This window comes from Moschus berezovskii, chromosome 3 (assembly GCF_049115385.1).
Source record: "Moschus berezovskii isolate FMDL1 chromosome 3, NW_MosBer_1.0, whole genome shotgun sequence".
Classification (NCBI taxonomy): domain Eukaryota; kingdom Metazoa; phylum Chordata; class Mammalia; order Artiodactyla; family Moschidae; genus Moschus; species Moschus berezovskii.
In genome coordinates, this window is record NC_142462.1 from 25,997,680 (window position 1) to 26,016,940 (window position 19,261).

Below are 19,261 nucleotides of genomic sequence, written 5' to 3' on the forward strand. Positions count from 1 at the left end.
AAAATATACTTTTCAACTGTTTTACCTAAATTCATGTCACACTTTGATGGCAGGATATTATCTGTGCATAGATTGTAGGATATGAAAAAATAGTAACAGATCATTTGGTCCAGCCCTCTTTTCTTTTTTGTCCCCATCTAAATAACCTGAGACCTAGAAAGGTAAAGGGATGAATAAAACTCACATTGTGTGAGTGAAAGAACTGGGACTAAAATTTAGGTTCTTGATTCCTAAATGCATGCCTGTTTTCATGATTAACTCTATGCAGGGTCCAGACTGTATGCAAATGCATGCTTGATTCAAGGAGGAATTAGTAGGGCATGATAAGAAAGCCTTATATCATTCAATTTCTCATGAATGGTTTGAAATGGGGAGAAAGACTTTCAACTCTAAATACCTAAGTCTCTGAAACTGTGAAGGGAGAGAGTTATTTTTTAGCTGATGTTGATGGTAGAGGATACAGAATGAAAAATAAGCATTAAAACAAAATCCTGAAAATCACTAACTAGTTAATGTTAATTGTAAATTAAATGTTTCAAATGAAGATTTCTAAAATGACTTTCAACATAGAATATTTTTACCAAAAATGATGCTATTTTTTTTTCAAATTAAAAGAAAAGCAACCTTTACTCTGTAAAGAAAAGGGGTCCCAGATAAAATCAGCAAAAACTGGAATCCAATTCTGTATGTTCACACTTTCGCAATATCATCAAATATGTAACTACAAATGAGGGTGCAAAACATGTTTTTATGAATTAAAGAAAGGTGGCTGCGTATTCAATTACATATTCAAAATACATTTTAAATATGTATCTGGAATTAAATGCTATAAGCAACATGAATAAAAAGAATCATGTACTCTTTACAGAATGAATTTGCTACATGTATAAAGAACACTTTTCAAAGCTTGAAATGATAGTATTATCCATAATATCTAGTAAATAATCATGGAAAGCTGGAAATATTACCATATTTCGTTTCTGCAAGATACCATGTTATCTAGCAGTGTTGACAGATTGCAGTCCACATATGGCAGGCTTTGAGTACATAAATTTGCCATTTAAAAATCAGTACTAAATATGAACTGAATTGGGGGTAGCCATGACAATGACAAGAAAGTCATTGCTGAGAATTTCTGGGAAAGTTAACCAATTATATTACATTATATGCATGCACATACATAATGCATATGGGCAAAGATGTAAGAATCTTATTGACTGTTAAGGTGACAAGCAAAGTGTCACGGAATACCATGAGCCAAAAACTAATTACAAGAACAACAACAAAAACAAGCTGCACTGTACATTCTGATCATCTTTTGGATAAGCATGAACGGAAGTGCAATTAGAGGAGCTATGTTCGATCCCTGGGTTGGGAAGATCCCCTGGAGAAGGTAATGGCAACCCACTCCAGTATTCCTGCCTGGAGAATCCCATAGACAGAGGAGCCTGGTGGGCTACAGTCCATGGGGTCGCAAAGAGTCGGACACAACTGAGCCACTCAAACAACCACAATGACAAATGAACTACTAATGTCAAAGAACAAAGGACACAACTTAAAAAGACAGGTCTCCGTGTTCTGGTGTGTGATGGAATGGATAGTAGCAGAATTTTATGTGCTCTGCTCTGCTTGCCTAGTGTGGCATCAGAATAACAAACTCTACAGGCTAGCTAGTGGTTAAATTAGTGATGCTGGAGAAATGTGAAGCAAATCAACTGTGGAATGGGGTCTCCTACCTCTTGCCTGCCGTCCGGGCCCACAGCCCTCCTGCGCTCCAGGGCTGTCCTGTCGCACGCTCCAAGGGACAAGCTGGCACCTGCGCCATTTGTGAGTCTTCCACCTACATGGAAAGAACAGAAGCTACATAGAGAAGAAGCAAACATGCCAGAGGAATCATAGTGATACAATGCCAAGGAGCCATGACTTTGACCGCTACAGAAAGGAATTTGACAGTGCTTCAGTCCTATCCAAATTCAATTTAAATTTTCATCAAGGAATTACAAAAAGCAGCACTAAATATAAAAGTACTTTCTATGGCAGTGGAGACAAGGGTCCATCACTGTCAATTCCTAAAGGAATGAACTCTACTGATAGGATTTAGCCTTTAAAAATTTCAAATTATTAAAAAAAATTTTTTTAAGCTACATCATGAAGAATGTGGGATCTTAGTTTCCCAACCAGGGATCAAACCTGTGGCCCCATGCAGTGGAAGCAGAGCCTTAACCATTGGACCACCAGAGAAGTGCCACATTTAGCCTTTTTAATGATTAGGATTGCCAGAAAATGTAGCAGATAGTACCAGAAGTGATGTGCTTCATTTTAAAAAGGTATATTTTATTTCATAATCAAGTTGTACAACTGCACTCAAGCCATGAGCCTTTTGTATAATGCTCTTTTGATTATCATTCTAGGGGTAACCCAGAAGGTGCAATTTATAATACACTTCACAAAAACAAATCCCCCCAAATAAATAAATTTGGACTAATAGTTAAAGTCCATCATGTAACCATACAATTATATTGTCTGTCATCTAAGAATTAAACACAGTTAAATTAAGATGACAAATTTGCCATCAATTTCATCTTAAATTATTATTTTGTGATCACACATTCCATCAATTGATGCCATAATATTTCATTTGTTGGCACTGCAAGTTTTGTCAGGTCTGCAAGTTTTCACTACATCAAGCTTCAATTAGGTACATTTTAAAAATAGTTATGGAGAAAAAAACTTTTCTCTAGCAATTATCATGATGATGATATATATAGCTTCAATAGCTTTAATTTCCTTGAGGTGACCAGAAATGAAGAGAAGAGTCATCTTATTAATATCACTGACATAAAGATGTCATTTAGTGAGCCAGAATGCCATCATTCATGAAGAACATGTGCTCTCTGGAGCTCAGGAAGGACTGCTTTGGCTATTCTTGAAAGCACATGTTTCATAATTATTAATCACTTTTCTGCATTTCCTATAGCTTATATCAACAAAAGAATTTTCCTCAAGCTCCTGAAGCTAAAAATAGAGCTTGGAAGTTTACACAAGTATTTATGTCCCTGGAGATGATTTTGGCAGCAAAGCAGCTCTTTAAAAAAGGCAAGAGATGGTCATAAACATCCTCAGCTCCACTGAATCTGCGCATAGTGTTAGCTTCCTTTTCTTAACATCGGAAGGAGTAGGACCGGAAGTGTTTCGCTCAGTGCGTTGCTCACAAGGCTTTTTTTTCACCCCATTACCTGTAGCTTTGGCACACTTGAGGGGCCTCGCAGGCCTTCTCTTCATAGAGTGGATCCGTGCAGTCCCTGCCTCCATTGGCTGGCAGCTGAATGATGACCCGGTGCCGAGTCTGTTTCTTGATTCTGGAGTCCCCTGGAATGAAGCAGCTTTTTAACCTTTGTTCTTTGCACTGATAAAGAAATCTCGGAATACCAGCCTGTGTGAAGAAATTATATTGCCTCCAGCTACATGTGCTTTGACATTCCTGAATGAGAGGCCTCATCGAGTCATTTCCTCAATTCTCCCGAAGACTGCTTATATTGGAAACCCAATCAATTTATATTAAAAATGTGAAGAATGGAGAAAATAGTTCAATAGTCAGCTAGCCTTCCTAAAGCTCAGTTACAATGTGACTGCTCTGTCCTATGTTTCTTTCCCCTTGAGAAATATGACAGATCTAATTAATTTATTTTTCTCTCCCATAAGTTTAATTTCATGCCATTTCATATATAGCCCTGTTTACCACATGGGACTCATACACATCTAATGAATCTTTCTTAGGAGAATATATTCAATGTTTTGTGTGAAATTCTATTTCTTGACTATTCACTTAATTTGAAATGTATAACTCATAAATTATTCTGGTCATTCATTATTCATGTTAAAAAATTTAAAATCTTTAATTCAGGTCACATCCTAAACATCTGAGCTGTAATTTCCTAGAGGCAGAATTTTTAGAGAAGCATTCAAAATAGTAATAATTATTGTAAGTAAATTACTCCAAATTATGTTAAAAAGACAATGTATCTAATTAAGATTTACCTTAGATGAAGATATCAATGTAACAGTGTTACTGATATAAAGTTGTTCAGAAATTTTTAGTATGAAAAACAGGTGACATATAAAACTGACAGCTTTGGTAAAATTTATCTGAACTTACAATATATACATTTTAAGGATGAATAGTCATGTGTCATTTAATAGAGTTCCCCTGATGCATTTACATTTTTTCATAAGACAATTAAGTATTTGAGATGTAGACTACAAAAACAGAGATATTTAGAAGGGTTAGTCGCCCTTAACACAATGAAAGTTTAATCAGAAATGAAATGCTGCTGCTGCTGCTAAGTCGCTTCAGTCGTGTCCGACTCTGTGCGACCCCATAGATGGCAGCCCACCAGGCTCCTCTGTCCCTGGCATTCTCCAGGCAAGAATACTGGAGTGGGTTGCCATTTCCTTCTCCAGAAATGAAATGAAATATCCTTAAAGTCATTGTTTGTAGAAAAATATGATTTGATGATTAGAAGCTTCCAATAAACGGAACATCATTTTACATGGAGTCAGGGTTACCCCTCAACACGGTCTGGCCACTGATTCCCAGAAATGTGAATTGGAGGTGCCTGTATTAGATAGGAGAATGGGTCAGATTAGGGAATCCTAAATGTCTGAAGAACTTGTTAGTTCTAGGTACATTTGTTAATGAGAATTTTTGGGATCTAGATGTGAGAAACTGGATGTGGGAATCTGATTTTGACAAAGCTTGCTGGGAAATGGTGATATACAGCTGAGTTTAAGATCTATTGGAATAATTGACCCTGTATGTCCCAATTTAAGATTCTAGGGTTTGCATGTAGCTTTTTAGGATTTTTCCTATAGTGGGGGAAACTTGAACTATTAATGACTGTTTTAACTATTTCAGTGAACATCTGGAATGCTATAGGTAATGACGTAGGGAACTAGGAGGTAGAGGTAGTGGGTAGCAGAGTATTAACACATTTGATATATTATCATAGGCTTTTAAAAATTGTAGCAATCACAGTCTGAATGTCAGCTGCAACTTTTACATATTAAGTATAATTTATCTAAGAAAGATCTAAGGATTGCCAATAGGACTCTTAATAAAATCGGCAATGCTATCTTCATTTATTACATTGTTCACTGACCGCTATTTTTAGGCCCAGGTGATAAGTTCCTCTAATAATTTAGAGCTAGGAAAAATATTGTTTCCCTTCAAAATCTGTTAAGAACCCACTGTGCTTCAATTTCTGCTTTATTCACCAGAATCTCAGAGTTAATTTTCTCAAGTACAGAAGCTTTCCTTAACTTTCATTTTACATTATAAATTCTCTTCTCCCTTCCCTCTACCCTATTTACTACCTGACTCCAAGCTTTTTTTTTTACACTATTATCTCTTACTTTCCTTATGTTTTCTATTTATCATGTGTCTTTAATCTTTTTAAAAGACTAAATGAGCATTCGTATCATTTGTTTAGCCTTGAGGGAAGGAGGAAGACGTGTTTGTTTTTTAACAGGGAAAAAGAGGGAAAGAGCAGAGAGGGGTCTTTGTTTCCCGGGTCGTTGAAATTCTTGAGTCAGTAACTTTTTTTTACATTTTTATTTTTATTTTATTTTTTTTAAAATTGGAGGCAAATTACTTTACATTAATATATTGGTTGGTTTTGCCATACATTGACATGAATCCGCCCCGGGTGTACATGTATTCCCCTTCTTGAACCCCCCTCCCACCTCCCTCTTCCCCATATCCTCCCTCCAACTGGCTGATAAAAAACAGACACAGAATTTAGGTCAAGGGATCTGGAGACTGGAGGGGAGAATGAGGTTAGCATCAGTGGTACCATATAGATTACCTAGATATCACCTGGTATATTCCTAGGGTGTTCAGATAGGAAGCAGCAATCAAATATTAGTATTTCAGTTCTACTTTGTTTACTGACTTGAAAGCAAAAAGCCTCCTAATATAAAACTCTGAAACATTCTTGTTTCCTTATCACCATCTCCACAAGTTTGTACTAGATATATATAAGACTGTAATAACTTTTTTTCACTTCCATAATTGATTCTACAATGGGAATCCAGTTATTCTTATAAAAAGTTCAAATACCTTAACCTTGTGCAGGCTACAGGGTAGAGATTGTGACCTGATTAAAATGGAACATTCAAAAGCCATAATACCAAGAGAGGAAGTTTAATGGAGTTACACAGAAAGTGTCATGACATCCACATTCCTATGAACTAGGAGATTCATTCCTTCTCGCTCTCAGTTAATGCATTACTTATATACGCAACAAAATAGCACTGTAGAAGGCAATGGCACCCCACTCCAGTACTCTTGCCTGGAAACTCCCATGGACGGAGGAGCCTGGTAGGCTGCAGACCATGGGGTTGCTAAGGGTCGGACACGACTGAGCGACTTCACTTTCACTTTTCACTTTCATGCATTGGAGAGGGAAATGGCAACCCACTCCAGTGTTCTTGCCTGGAGAATCCCAGGGATGGGGGAGGCTGGTGGGCTGCCGTCTATGGGGTTGCACAGAGTTGGACACGACTGGAGAGACAGCAGCAGCAACAAAACCGCACTGTGGAGCTCAGGCCAGCTGTAGAGCCCTCTGATCAGAGTGCAAGGGGAGAGCTCCAGCACATGTGCAAAAAATTTAATAAATAAAAGTGGAAGCAACCCTACCAATAACTTGAGTTAGTAAATGTGGAACTTGAAAAGTTCACAGTTACCTGTATGTATTTATACCACTTATTGCATATGGTGGGGATACATACACAGTTTCCATTTATCTTTGTATTTCAGCACTGAGACCAATGGTCACACAGAGGAAAATCTTAATAAATGTTTGCTGAATGAGCAAACACATTAATTTCACTTCTTCTCAACTGGATTATAAATTAACATCTTCTGTTCTTTTTTATCCATTTCCTAATAGAATTATTCATATGGGTACTAAGTCTGTTCTTTAGTTTTAATAAAAAAAAAAAACAAGGTATGTTTTCATTGGAAATAATGAGCATGGGAAAAATAAAGGAATATTCCTGTAGTTTTTTTTTTTTTTTGAACAGAGGAAAATTTATGCGTCGAACCTGGACTGGTCACTTATGATAATATACATGCTACAATTCCATTCTCCCCAATCATTCCACCTTCACCCTCTCCCACAGAGTCCCAAAGACTGTTCTAAATGCCTATGTCTCTTTTGCAGTCTCTTATACAGGGTTCAGGTTACCATTTTTCTAAATTCCATATATATGCGTTAATATACAGTATTGATGTTCTTCTTTCTGGCTTACTTCACTCTGTATAATTGGCTCCAATTTCATCCACCTCATTAAAACTGATTCAAATGCATTCTTTTTGATGGCTGAGAAATACTCCATTGTGTATATGTACCAAAGCTTTCTTATCCATTCATCTGCAGATGGACATCTAGGTTGCTTCCATGTCCTGGCTATTATAAACAGTGCTGCAATGAACATTGGAGTACATGTGTCTCTTTCAATTCTGGTTTCCTCGGTGTGTATGCCCAGGAGTGCGATCGCTGGATCATATGGCAGTTCTATTTCCAGTTTTCTGAGGAATCTCCACACTGTTCTCCATAGTGGCTGTACTAGTTTGCATTCCCACCAACAGTGTAAGAGGGTTCCCTTCTCTCCACACCCTCTCCAGCACTTATTGCATGTAGACTTTTGGATAGCAGCCATTCTGACTGGTGTGAAATGGTATCTCATTGTGGTTTTGATTTGCATTTCTCTGATGATGAGGGATGTTGAGCATTTTTTCATGTGTTTATTAGCCATCTTTATGTCTTCTTTGGAGAAATGTCTGTTTAGTTCTTTGGCCCATTTTTTGATTGGGTCACTTAGTTTTCTGGAATTAAGCTGCAGGAGCTGCTTGTATAATTTGGAGATTAATCCTTTATCATTTGCTTCATTTGCTATTATTTTCTCCCATTCTGAAGGCTGTCTTCTCACCTTGCTTAGAGTTTCCTTTGCTGTGCAGAAGCTTTTGATTTTAATTAGGTCCCATTTGTTTATTTTTGCTTTTATTTCCAATATTCTGGGAGGTGGGTCTTGGAGGATCCTGCTGTGATTTATGTCGGAGAGTGTTTTGCCTACGTTCTCCTCTAGGAGTTTTATAGTTTCTGGTCTTACATTTAGATCTGGTCAGCCACTTGTAAAAGAATGAAACTAGAACACTTCCTAACACCATACACCAAAATAAACTCAAAATGGATTAAAGATCTAAAGATCTAAAGATCCTGTAGTGTTTATACTTGAAAATACCTACCTAGGATAGGTAGAGAAAAAAGGGATAACATATTTACATGGTAATGGGCCACAGAGACGCAGAGGATATATAACCTCTCACTCAGCTACACACTTTTCAGTTATCTTAAGACAGTCAAGGTAAATTTCACTGGAGAAGTTTCTTGATAGAAGGATTTAAAGGGCAGGCAAAACTAAGATGGGTTAAGCTGGAAGTGAGTAGATGACAGGTGGGGCAGCATAGTGATAAGAAATTGAAAGGGAAACGTCATGCAAAAAGTAAAATGTAAAAGCAGTTTTGAGCCCATCGTGGGTAATTCTAGAAGAGTACAGCTTGAGAGCATCAAAGTAGAAAAGGTGCCTCTGCAATATCCCTTCCAGCCCTCAAGTCAATAAAGGTAGTAAGGAAAAAGAAAAAGAAGAAGCAAACAGATTGTGAGCAGTCAAGTGTATTATTTGATCAAAAGTACTGATTTTTTTAAGATGAGTTACAAATAATTTAAATGCATAAATGTTTTCCATCTTTAATAAAGCTCTTTGTAAAGAAAATTTGGAAAGTTAACAAGTACACTGGTTTGAGGATTAAACTACTCTCTACTCAATACTGATGTTTATCAGCATTGATTTTTCAAGACGTTATCATTAGAGAGGGGCTTCCTGGGTGGCTCAGGTGGTAAAGAATCTGGCTGCAATGTGGAAGACGTGGGTTCGATCTCTGGGTTGGGAAGATTCCCCAGAGAAGGGAACCCACTCTAGTGTTCTTGCCAGAAGAATTCCATGGACAGAGGCTACAGTCCATGGGGTCACAAAGAATTAGATACTACTGAGTGACTAACACACACCCACACATACACATACACCATGAGAGAAGGTCATTTCAAATTACTCTGTTCTTTCTGGAACCCTAAGCTACTCTGCTCTTTCTTTCTGCAGTACTATACTATACTGTTACCTATCTAAAATGATTTAAAAAGGAAGATAGCGCTCCATTTTCTAAAATGTAAAATTTACCTATAGAATTAAATTTCAAAGAGCAACCCCATTCCTGAATTACTTTTCTTTTGCTATTATCTATCCTCGAATATTCAACTTTTTAAACATTTTTAAATTGTGTGTGGAAGTCAGAGTAATTTCAATGGAGCTTGCCTCATTCCTATTTCATATCAAATAATGAAAAGCTAACGACATGTCATTGCTTTATTTTCCCTGCAACAAAAGACAAGTTTTCTATAAAACCATTGTATCTTTATTCTCAGTTACAGCAGTCTCCAGGCAAAACAGAAAACGCTTCTCCCAGCGCACAAAGCGTCTTGGCACTGTTGTTCAATAGCAACCTCCTCTGCCCCCCGCCCCCGATCTTTCGTTTTTCCCTCAATAGACAATTACAGTTATTCTTTTTAAGTCTGAGTGTCTAGGTTTAGATTTCTGAAAGGCTTTTGTTCTTGGAGACATAACAGAGAGCTGCCAAACAGAAGAGGCAGAGCTCACTTGCTGGTGGCGAGATGGTCTGAGCTTGGCAAACACAGCCCCACCTCTCGGAACCTCTTGCTCACAGGATAGCAGATTCCTGAACTGGCATTCTTGCATTCCTTGGCCACGACCACAGAGGAGCTCCAGAGGAGACCAGTATCCTAGTGGCTCCATGCATTTTAATTTAAAGCAGTTAGTACCTTCTGCTGAGACACCATCCCAAATAAACATCTCACATACCTGTCACTCGCCCTGACAAACTAGCAGTTCCGATTCCCCCCGCGTGTCTTTCATCATCACCTGGATCACAGCATGCATGCTGTGCACAACTTAATTCAATTTGTCACTCTTTTTTATATTCTAATCTTTCCAGCATTGTACCCAAAGGTGAGAACATGACATGGAACAATGGACAGCTTTCAAATTGGGAAAGGAGTATGTCAAGGCTGTATATTGTCACCTGCTTATTTAATTTATATGCAGTGTACGTCATGCAAAATGCTGGACTGGATGAGGCACAAGCTGGAATCAAGATTTCTGGGAGAAATATCAACAACTTCAGATATGCAGATGACACCACCCTAATAGCAAAAAGTGAAGAGGAACTAAAGAGCCTCTTGATGAGGGTGAAAGAGGAGAGTGAAAAGGCTGGCTTAAAACTCAACATTCAAAAAATGAGGATCATGGCATCCAGTCCCATCAATTCATGGCAAATAGATTGGGAAACAATGGAAACAGTAACAGACTTTATTTTCTTGGGTTCCAAAATCACTGCAGATGGTAACTGCAGCCATGAAATTAAAAGACACTTGCTCCTTGGAAGAAAAGTTATGACCATCCTAGACAGCATATCAAATAAAAAGCAGAGACATTACTCTGCTGACAAATGTCCATACAGTCAAAATTATGTTTTTTCCAGTAGTCACATATGGATCTAAGAGCTGGACAGTAAAAATGGCTGAGCACTGAAAAATTGATTCCTTCAAACTGTGGTGCTGGAGAAGACTCTTGAGAGTCTGCTGAATTACAAGGAGATCCAACCAGTCATTCATTTGAAGCACTCATACTGAAGCTGAAGCTGCAATACTTTGGCCACCTGATGTGAAGAGCTGACTCACTGGAAAAGACCCTGATGCTAGGAAAGATTGAAGGCAGGAGGAGAAGGGGATGACAGAGGATGAGACGGTTGGATGGCATCACCAACTCAATAGACATGAGTTTGAACAAACTCCGGGAAATGGTGGAGGACAGGAAAGCCTGGCCGGCTGCAGCCCATGGGGTTGCAAAGAGTTGGACATGGCTGAGCTAATGAAGAACAACAACCCAAAGGAGCACACTGGCTATAGGCTTCAGTCTTTTCTTAGAAATTTCCCTTCACATTCTTTGCGAGTGGAGGCTGGTTCTGCCTAACTATTTCCCAGTCTTTTCTTCTCACTTTAATGCTGTTATAGTTTAGTCACTAAGTCGTGTCCAGCTCTTTGCGATCCCATGGACTGTATAGCATACCAGCCTCCTGTGTCTAACCCTGTCTCCTGGAGTTTTGTCAAATTCAGGTCCATTAAGTGGGTGATACTAACTAATTCAATAATATCTAACTCCTCTGAAGCTCCTGTCATGAATTTTACAATCATCTATCAATGGTTTTAGAATATCCCTCACTGTAATCCTTTCTCTTCCTACCCCTGCCACCACTCTGTTGGTTTGGTCATCCACACAGTTATTCTATTCAAGGCACTGGAGGCTCTGAATTGCTGTACCTCCTCACCTCCAATGACTTTTTTTGTGCATCTTGCATAAATTACTAGCTTTTCTGTCATCCCCTGATGATATCTTCATCAATATTTGTACATTCTCATCTTTAAACACCTTCATTTCTGGTCATTCCACCTAAACTTCCACTTTACCTAGTATACTAAAGGTAAAAGTTAATTTTACTAAAATTCTTTAAACTTCTAAAGGTTGCCAATCCACTCTCCCAATCACTTTTTTCACTATATCATCCCCTTCATGACCTCACTTCCATCCCAACCCACCTTAGATTCCATACTCCATTATTAAGAGTACTCCATTGAAAACACTCTTGAAAACACACTCTCTGTTCCATTCTCCCTTTCTTGTACTGTTCTAGAAGAGCCCTGACCTTAATCAACGCTAATTATTTTCCTACACCTTTCCTTCATTCAGGCAGCTGAACATGGCTGAAGAAACAGTGGCAACTGTGTTGAGCAACTCATTTTAAAATGAACGACTACATGGCTATTCCGTGTTGCCTATTGCAAGTTCTATTACATGTTATTTGGCCACTTTTGCATTCTCCAAAATGATCTCACATCTTTTTTTTCTTACCTACCCTGCATCCTTCACTTGATCCTTCACAAGCATCAAGACATTAGAACAATCATTAAATGCCTTTTCTGTCTCATACTACCAGAAAATAAGCTTCCTGATATCAGGAAAATTGGTTTCCCTGTTTACTGATGCATACATATGTGTGTGTATATGTACATACATACACACACATCATGATACTCACTACTCATTTTTATGTTCAATCAAAAACTAGAAATTGTGTCCTGCTATGCATGCAGGCTCAGTTGCTTCAGTCATGTGTAACTCTTTGCAACCCTATAGACTGTAGCCTACCAGGCTTCTCTGTCCATGGGGTTTCCCAGGCAAGCATACTGGAGTGGGTTGTGATTTCCTTCTCCAGGGGATCTTCCCAACCCAAGGATGGAACTGGCATCTCTTACATCGCCTGCACTGGCAGGAAGGTTCTTTACCACTAGCACCACCTAAGTCTAATTCAATCTTCTACAGCCTACCTCAATTTTCCAGCTTCACATTCTGACTTTCCCCCAGACATTCCAAGCTCCAGAGGGTTGGATCCCACTTTCTTTTGAACAGTCCACCCATCTTTTTCATGGTCACTAAGACTTTTCCTGGTGCTTTTGATCATCTGGGGTTCTTTTATGCATTCTCTCTTTCAAAAAGGTCTCTTCTCCCTTCTTTTCAGCAAGATTCCCCCCTGATATTTGCTCCCACAATGGATTTTCCCTGTTTCTTCCCTAGAGCTCTTTCTGCTTTACCACTAAATCTTGTTACCGAGTCATCTAAGTCTTACATTATCTGATCTATGTAGAATAGTTCTATATTTTAAATGAGATCAAAAGCTTCTTTGAAGCTCTTCTCTGTAGGGCCATCAAAGTGTTAGTTAAATACAGTAATCAATATTAGAAATGCAATACGTATTTATACATATATTACAGTTGAGTATTAATTAATACATGCAGAGCATTTACAATTTATTTGTTCCCTCATCTGTAAAATTTTTTAAGTGCCTTAAATAAGGTATTACAGTTTGTCATATAAAACTTTTTGTATTTTAGAAATGGTCAGAGAAGAGTAAACAGCTTTAGTGATATAAAAAGCATCAGCAGAGATCAAATTAAAAATCATGTTATTTAATTTCCAGTTATAGGTTTTTAATAAGTTATATCTATTTTCTTCCTTTTTCAGACACAGATAATGCATAATAAAATAACAACTTCATAGGCTACTAAACTATTACCTAATTCTGGGACACATTTCAATATCCCAAATTAGTTTCAAATGAAGGTATAATGAAATGACAGATACTTATTTTTAGGAGGGCTATTCCAGAATCAATTTAATGGAATATTTCTGGTTTATTTCTTAAAAATTTTTAAAATATAATTACACTAGACTTTTTTTTTTTCAGCCACACTACGCAGCATGTAGGATCTTAGTTCCTTGACCAGCGATTGAACCTATGCCCTCTGCAGTGGAAACACAGTCTTTACCACTTGACCATCAGGGAAGTCCCTACTTTATTTCTTTAAAATACTTAAGACAAAGAGAACTGTTATTTCAAAATATTTTACCCAAAATGAAAAAATGTCCAATATAAAGAAGAGGCAAAGTTTTTTTTTTTACTTTCAAAATTTTACTTCAAAATGTTAAAGTTCTGTGAGGTTATTAATCATGGTACTACAAATGTAACTGCATGATTTGGAATTATTAGTAAATGGCTTCAGTTCAGTTCAGTCGCTCAGTTGTGTCCTACTCTCTGCGACCCCATGAACCACAGCACGCCAGGCCTCCCTATCCATCACCAACTCCCGGAGGTCACTCAAACTCATGTCCACAGAGTCGGTGATGCCATCCAGCCATCTCATTCTCCGTCGTCCCCTTCTCCTCCCACCCCCAACCTTTCCCAGCATCAGAGTCTTTTCCAGTGAGTTAACCCATCGCATGAGGTGGCCAAAGTATTGCAGTTTCAGCTTTAGCATCAGTCCTTCCAATGAACACCCAGGATTGATCTCCTTTAGAATGGATTAGTTGGATCTCCTTGCAATATAAAACATTAAGTATAAAAATATCCAGAATAAAATTTTTAAGCACATAAATTTCACGTAATAAACAACCTTTTTCATGGTAGTGATGAATAACCAATAATTATCACAGACGTATCAATCTTTGAGAAACTACAACTCTATTGGTGATTGTGACCAAAGTAAAGGATATCATATGATATTTAGTTTTTAAGAAAGTAAGGAGACTGAGTCAGTTCTGATGTGGTGGATGAAAGTAGAGTCTATTACACAGAATGAAGTAAGTCAGAAAAGCAATTATCATATACTAACAACAGAATAGGAAAAACAAGAGACCTCTTCAAGAAAATTAGAGATTCCAAGGGAACATTTCATGCAAAGATGGGCTCGATAAAGGACAGAAATGGTATGGACCTAACAGAAGCAGAAGATATTAAGAAGAGGTGGCAGGAATACACAGAAGAACTGCACAAAAAAGATCTTCACGACCAAGATAGTCACGATAACATGATCACTGACCTAGAGCCAGACATCTTGGAATGTGAAGTCAAGTGGGCCTTAGAAAGCATCACTACGAACAAAGCTAGTGGAGGTGATGGAATTCCAGTTGAGCTATTTCAAGTCTTGAAAGATGATGCTGTGAAAGTGCTGCACTCAATATGCCAGCAAATTTGGAAAACTCAGCGCTGGCCACAGGACTGGAAGAGGTCAGTCTTCATTCCAATCCCAAAGAAAGGCAATGCCAAAGAATGCTCAAGCTACCGTACAATTGCACTCATCTCACACGCTAGTAAAGTCATGCTCAAAATTCTCCAAGCCAGACTTCAGCAGTATGTAAACCGTGAACTCCCAGATGTTCAAGCAGGTTTTAGAAAAGGCAGAGGCACCAGAGATCAAATTGCCAACATACGCTGGATCATGGAGAAAGCAAGAGAGTTTCAGAAAAACATCTATTTCTGCTTCATTGACTATGCCAAAGCCTTTGACTGTGTCGATCACAATAAACTGTGGAACATTCTGAAAGAGATGGGAATCCCAGACCACCTGACCTGCCTCTTGAGAAACCTGTATGCAGGTCAGGAAGCAACAGTTAGAACTGGACATGGAACAACAGACTGGTTCCAAATAGGAAAAGGAGTACGTCAAGGCTGTATATTGTCACCTTGCTTATTTAACTTATATGCAGAGTACATCATGAGGAACGCTGGGCTGGAAGAAGCACAAGCTGGAATCAAGATTGCTGGAAGAAATATCAATAACCTCAGATATGCAGATGACACTACCCTTATGGCAGAAAGTGAAGAGGAACTCAAAAGCCTCCTGCTGAAAGTGAAAGAGGAGAGTGAAAAGGTTGGCTTGAAGCTCAACATTCAGAAAACAAAGATCATGGCATCTGGTCCCATCACTTCATGGGAAATAGATGGAAAAACAGTGGAAACAGTGTCAGACTTCATTTTGGGGGCTCCAAAATCACTGCAGATGCTGATTGTAGCCATGAAATTAAAAGACGCTTGCTCCTTGGAAGGAAAGTTATGACCAACCTTGATAGTATATTAAAAAGCAGAGACATTACTTTGCCAACAAAGGTCCGTCTAGTCAAGGTAATGGTTTTCCCGTGGTCATGTATGGATGTGAGAGTTGGACTGTGAAGAAGGCTCATCGCCGAAGAATCGATGCTTTTGAACTGTGGTGTTGGAGAAGACTCTTGAGAGTCCCTTATACTGCAAGGAGATCCAACCAGTCCATTCTAAGGGAGATCAATCCTGGGTGTTCATTGGAGGGACTGATGCTAAAGCTGAAACTGCAATACTTTGGCCACCTCATGCGACGAGTTGACTCACTGGAAAAGACTCTGATGCTGGGAAAGGTTGGGGGTGGGAGGAGAAGGGGACGACGGAGAATGAGATGGCTGGATGGCATCACCGACTCTGTGGACATGAGTTTGAGTGTACTCCGGGAGTTGGTGATGGACAGGGAGGCCTGGCGTGCTGTGATTCATGGGGTCGCGGAGAGTCGGACAGGACTGAGCGACTGAACTGAACTGAATGCATATATATGGATTCTAGAAAGTTGGTACTGAAGAACCTATTTCAAAAGCAGCAATAGAGACACAGACATTGAGAACAGACTTATGGACAAGGTCGGGCAGGGAGAAGAGGGTGAGAGGTATGGAGAAAGTGACATTGAAACATAGATTACCACATGTGAAATAGATAGCAAATGGGAATTTGCGGTATGACTCAGGGGAAAACAACCTAGGAGGTGGGATAGGGAGGGAGGTCAGAGGGATGTTTAAGTGGGAAGGGACATGGGTAAACCTATGGCTGATTCATGTTGATGTTTGATAGAAACCAATGCAATAATGTAAGCAAATATCCTTCAATCAAAAATAAATAAAAAGAAAGTAAGGGGATAAAAGAAGAAAACCTGGATAAAAATGATAGACAAAGACATTACTATATCAATAAGATTAAAGTCATTAACAGTTTTGAAGAGTTAATACTAACTCTTTTTGTCCCAAGCTTTTAAAATGCCTTAAAAGACTTTTGATCCAGTGGTTAAGAATCCAGAGGAATTGAGAGAGTAGCAGGGAAACATATACATTACCATATGTAAAACAGATAGCCAGTGGGAATTTGCTGTATGAGACAGGGAGCTCAAACTGGGGCTCTGTGACAACCTAAGGGGGTGGAATGGGGTGGGAGGCGGGAGGGAGGTTCAAGAGGGAGGGGATATATGTATACCTATGGTCAATACATTGGAGAAGGAAATGGCAACCCACTCCAGTGTTCTTGCCTGGAGAATCCCAGGGAAGGGGGAGCCTGGTGGGCTTCCGTCTATGGGGTCACACAGAGTCGGACACGACTGAAATGACTTAGCAGCAGCAGCAGCAGCAGCATGGTCAATACATGTTGATGTATGGCAGAAATCAAGACAATCTTGCAAACTGATTATCCTCCAATTAAAAATAGATAAATTAAAAAAAATAAAATGAATCTGCCTGCCAAAGCATTGGACATGGTTGATCTCTGGTTCAGGAAGATCCCACATGCCACAGAGCAACTGAGCCTGAATGTCACAACTATTGAAACCTATGCTCCACAAGAAGAGAAGACATCTCAATGAGAAGTCCCAGCATGGAAAGAAAAGGAGCCCTTGTTTGCAGCAACTACAGAAAGCCCAGCAATGAAGACTGGGCACAGCCAAAAATAAATAAATAGGTAAATAAATAAGATGCTAAAGAATGAAATAACAGAGAAAAATATTTCTATTCTTGCTCACTTTGTGATTTATTTTATATATCAATGGTATTTAAAATAGAAAAAGCATAAAAAGGAACCCATATTTGAACTATATAACATAGCCACACAGCAAAAACAATCAATTATGAAGTTTATAATCTTATGTAATATCTTCAGGATTAAAAAAAAATTCTGGTAATTTAAAACAGTTGTTAAACCAGAGTTGATTCTTACATTAATCCCTATAGTAAGAGTCAAGAAGCATAAGTAGAAGCATAAAAGAAACTTAAGATAAATGATCTCTATTTGTCAGGAGAGTAAAATAAAAAGTAGGAGACAATGTCATTTGTGACACTGAGAGAAAAGCTGTTCACTTTCTGTACAAGTCATCTAGAGGATGAGGACATCTTTTTTAGTGGCAATGAGAAAGGACCTTATGCATGTGGCATAAGCCCTCTTGGAGGAGGTCACCACTAGCCCCACTATAGAGCCGCCATGCAGACGACCCACAAACTGCAGAACAATTATACGAAGAAAAAACCAAACCAAACTGGGAACAGATCCTCATCTTATAAATGCCTCATGGCATGTTAAGTGTTGGCAGAGGTACACTTTGATCATTTCCCTCTTTCCTTTATTCCCATCCTTTGGGTCACATAATTGAATCTGTAGTGAATCTGGTCCCATGGCTGTTTCTTGCAACTAAATAGGTTGAAAACTATGAGTACTCAGAAGATCACTGTGTATTCTTTTTGAAATACACAAGGCCACTACACTTTCTTGTAGAATCAATGTTAAAGGAAACATTATGAATATAATAAAATCTAGAATATTTTCACTTAGATCTATATCACACAGTTATTTAAGTCAGTTTTGGTATAAAACTCATTTGACTTATTTGTTTGGTACTGTAAAACCTGTATTGTTTTCTAGAAGGAAATCCAAATCTCATGGCATTTGTCCCAATCCAGGATCATAGAGTCAGCCCCATGTAAGAATCAAAACATTGCTCAGCCAGAGGAACTTGGCAGCCTAGAGAGAGGGTTCCCGGGTGAACTGCCTTCAGAACTCTTCAGGGCATACCTTCTTTACATGAGGAAGGGCATGATGTCCAGTCACTATATGGTGTCACGATACAGTCCTTCCTACAGGGAAGCAGACAGGGTCGTACTGTTTCAGGTCGAAGGCTTTCAGGACACCTAGGAAAAGCAAAGGGAGATTACTAGACCTCTGTACTAACCCAGAACCAGGTAATTTATATCTTTAGAATTTTTACTTCTAAAATTGCTAAACAGTCATCCATCTGTAGTATTCAACCTCCAGGATTCTTTCTACTTTTTGATAAGAACTATACAACTAAAATAATTCTTCTGAACTGAACCCCAATAAAGCTTCTCAAGGCAGGAAGTGAAAATTTAATTATAGTAATTGTGCTTATATGAGAAAATATAATAACTAGTCTTTATCCATTTATAACAATCTGTTAATAAAACTGCATTTTCTAACATGCCTTATAAGAAATTTATGAAAGTTCAAATTACCAATTTAAGGAACCAATTCTACTCCTTTGTATAACTAAATAGGCTTATTGTCAATCATAATTTTCCAGGCTACTCTGTACTTTATTTTTACAAAATATGTTTAGCAAAAAGTAAATTTATAATGGCATATTCTATACATAGTGAATGTTCAAAAACCAATATTGTATTTACAGCTATGAATGTCATACAAAATAAGTAATAAAATAGTAAAGTATACAGCTAATTAAAATAAACAATTTTTGTTCTGTTCCAGGTTTCATTCACAGTATTCTTATTTTTTCTCCCATTTTCTTCCAAGTTTTAATCTACTGGATTTTAAATATTTTAGGTATTTTTATAAATTATAATATTTTTACAAAAAGAGTGAATG

General features: G+C 38.2%; 1 protein-coding gene across 1 annotated transcript in view; it reads right to left on the reverse strand.

Annotated features, from left to right (window-relative positions):
• THSD7A (thrombospondin type 1 domain containing 7A) overlaps positions 1-19,261 on the reverse strand; it is a 504,524-nt gene that overhangs the window by 77,024 nt on the left and 408,239 nt on the right. The window contains exons 9-11 of the mRNA XM_055420502.2: positions 18,434-18,549; positions 3,237-3,369; positions 1,737-1,840 (exon numbers count right to left, since the gene is read on the reverse strand). Coding sequence (XP_055276477.2) covers positions 1,737-1,840; positions 3,237-3,369; positions 18,434-18,549 — 353 coding nt within the window. The remainder of the gene's footprint in view (positions 1-1,736; positions 1,841-3,236; positions 3,370-18,433; positions 18,550-19,261) is intronic.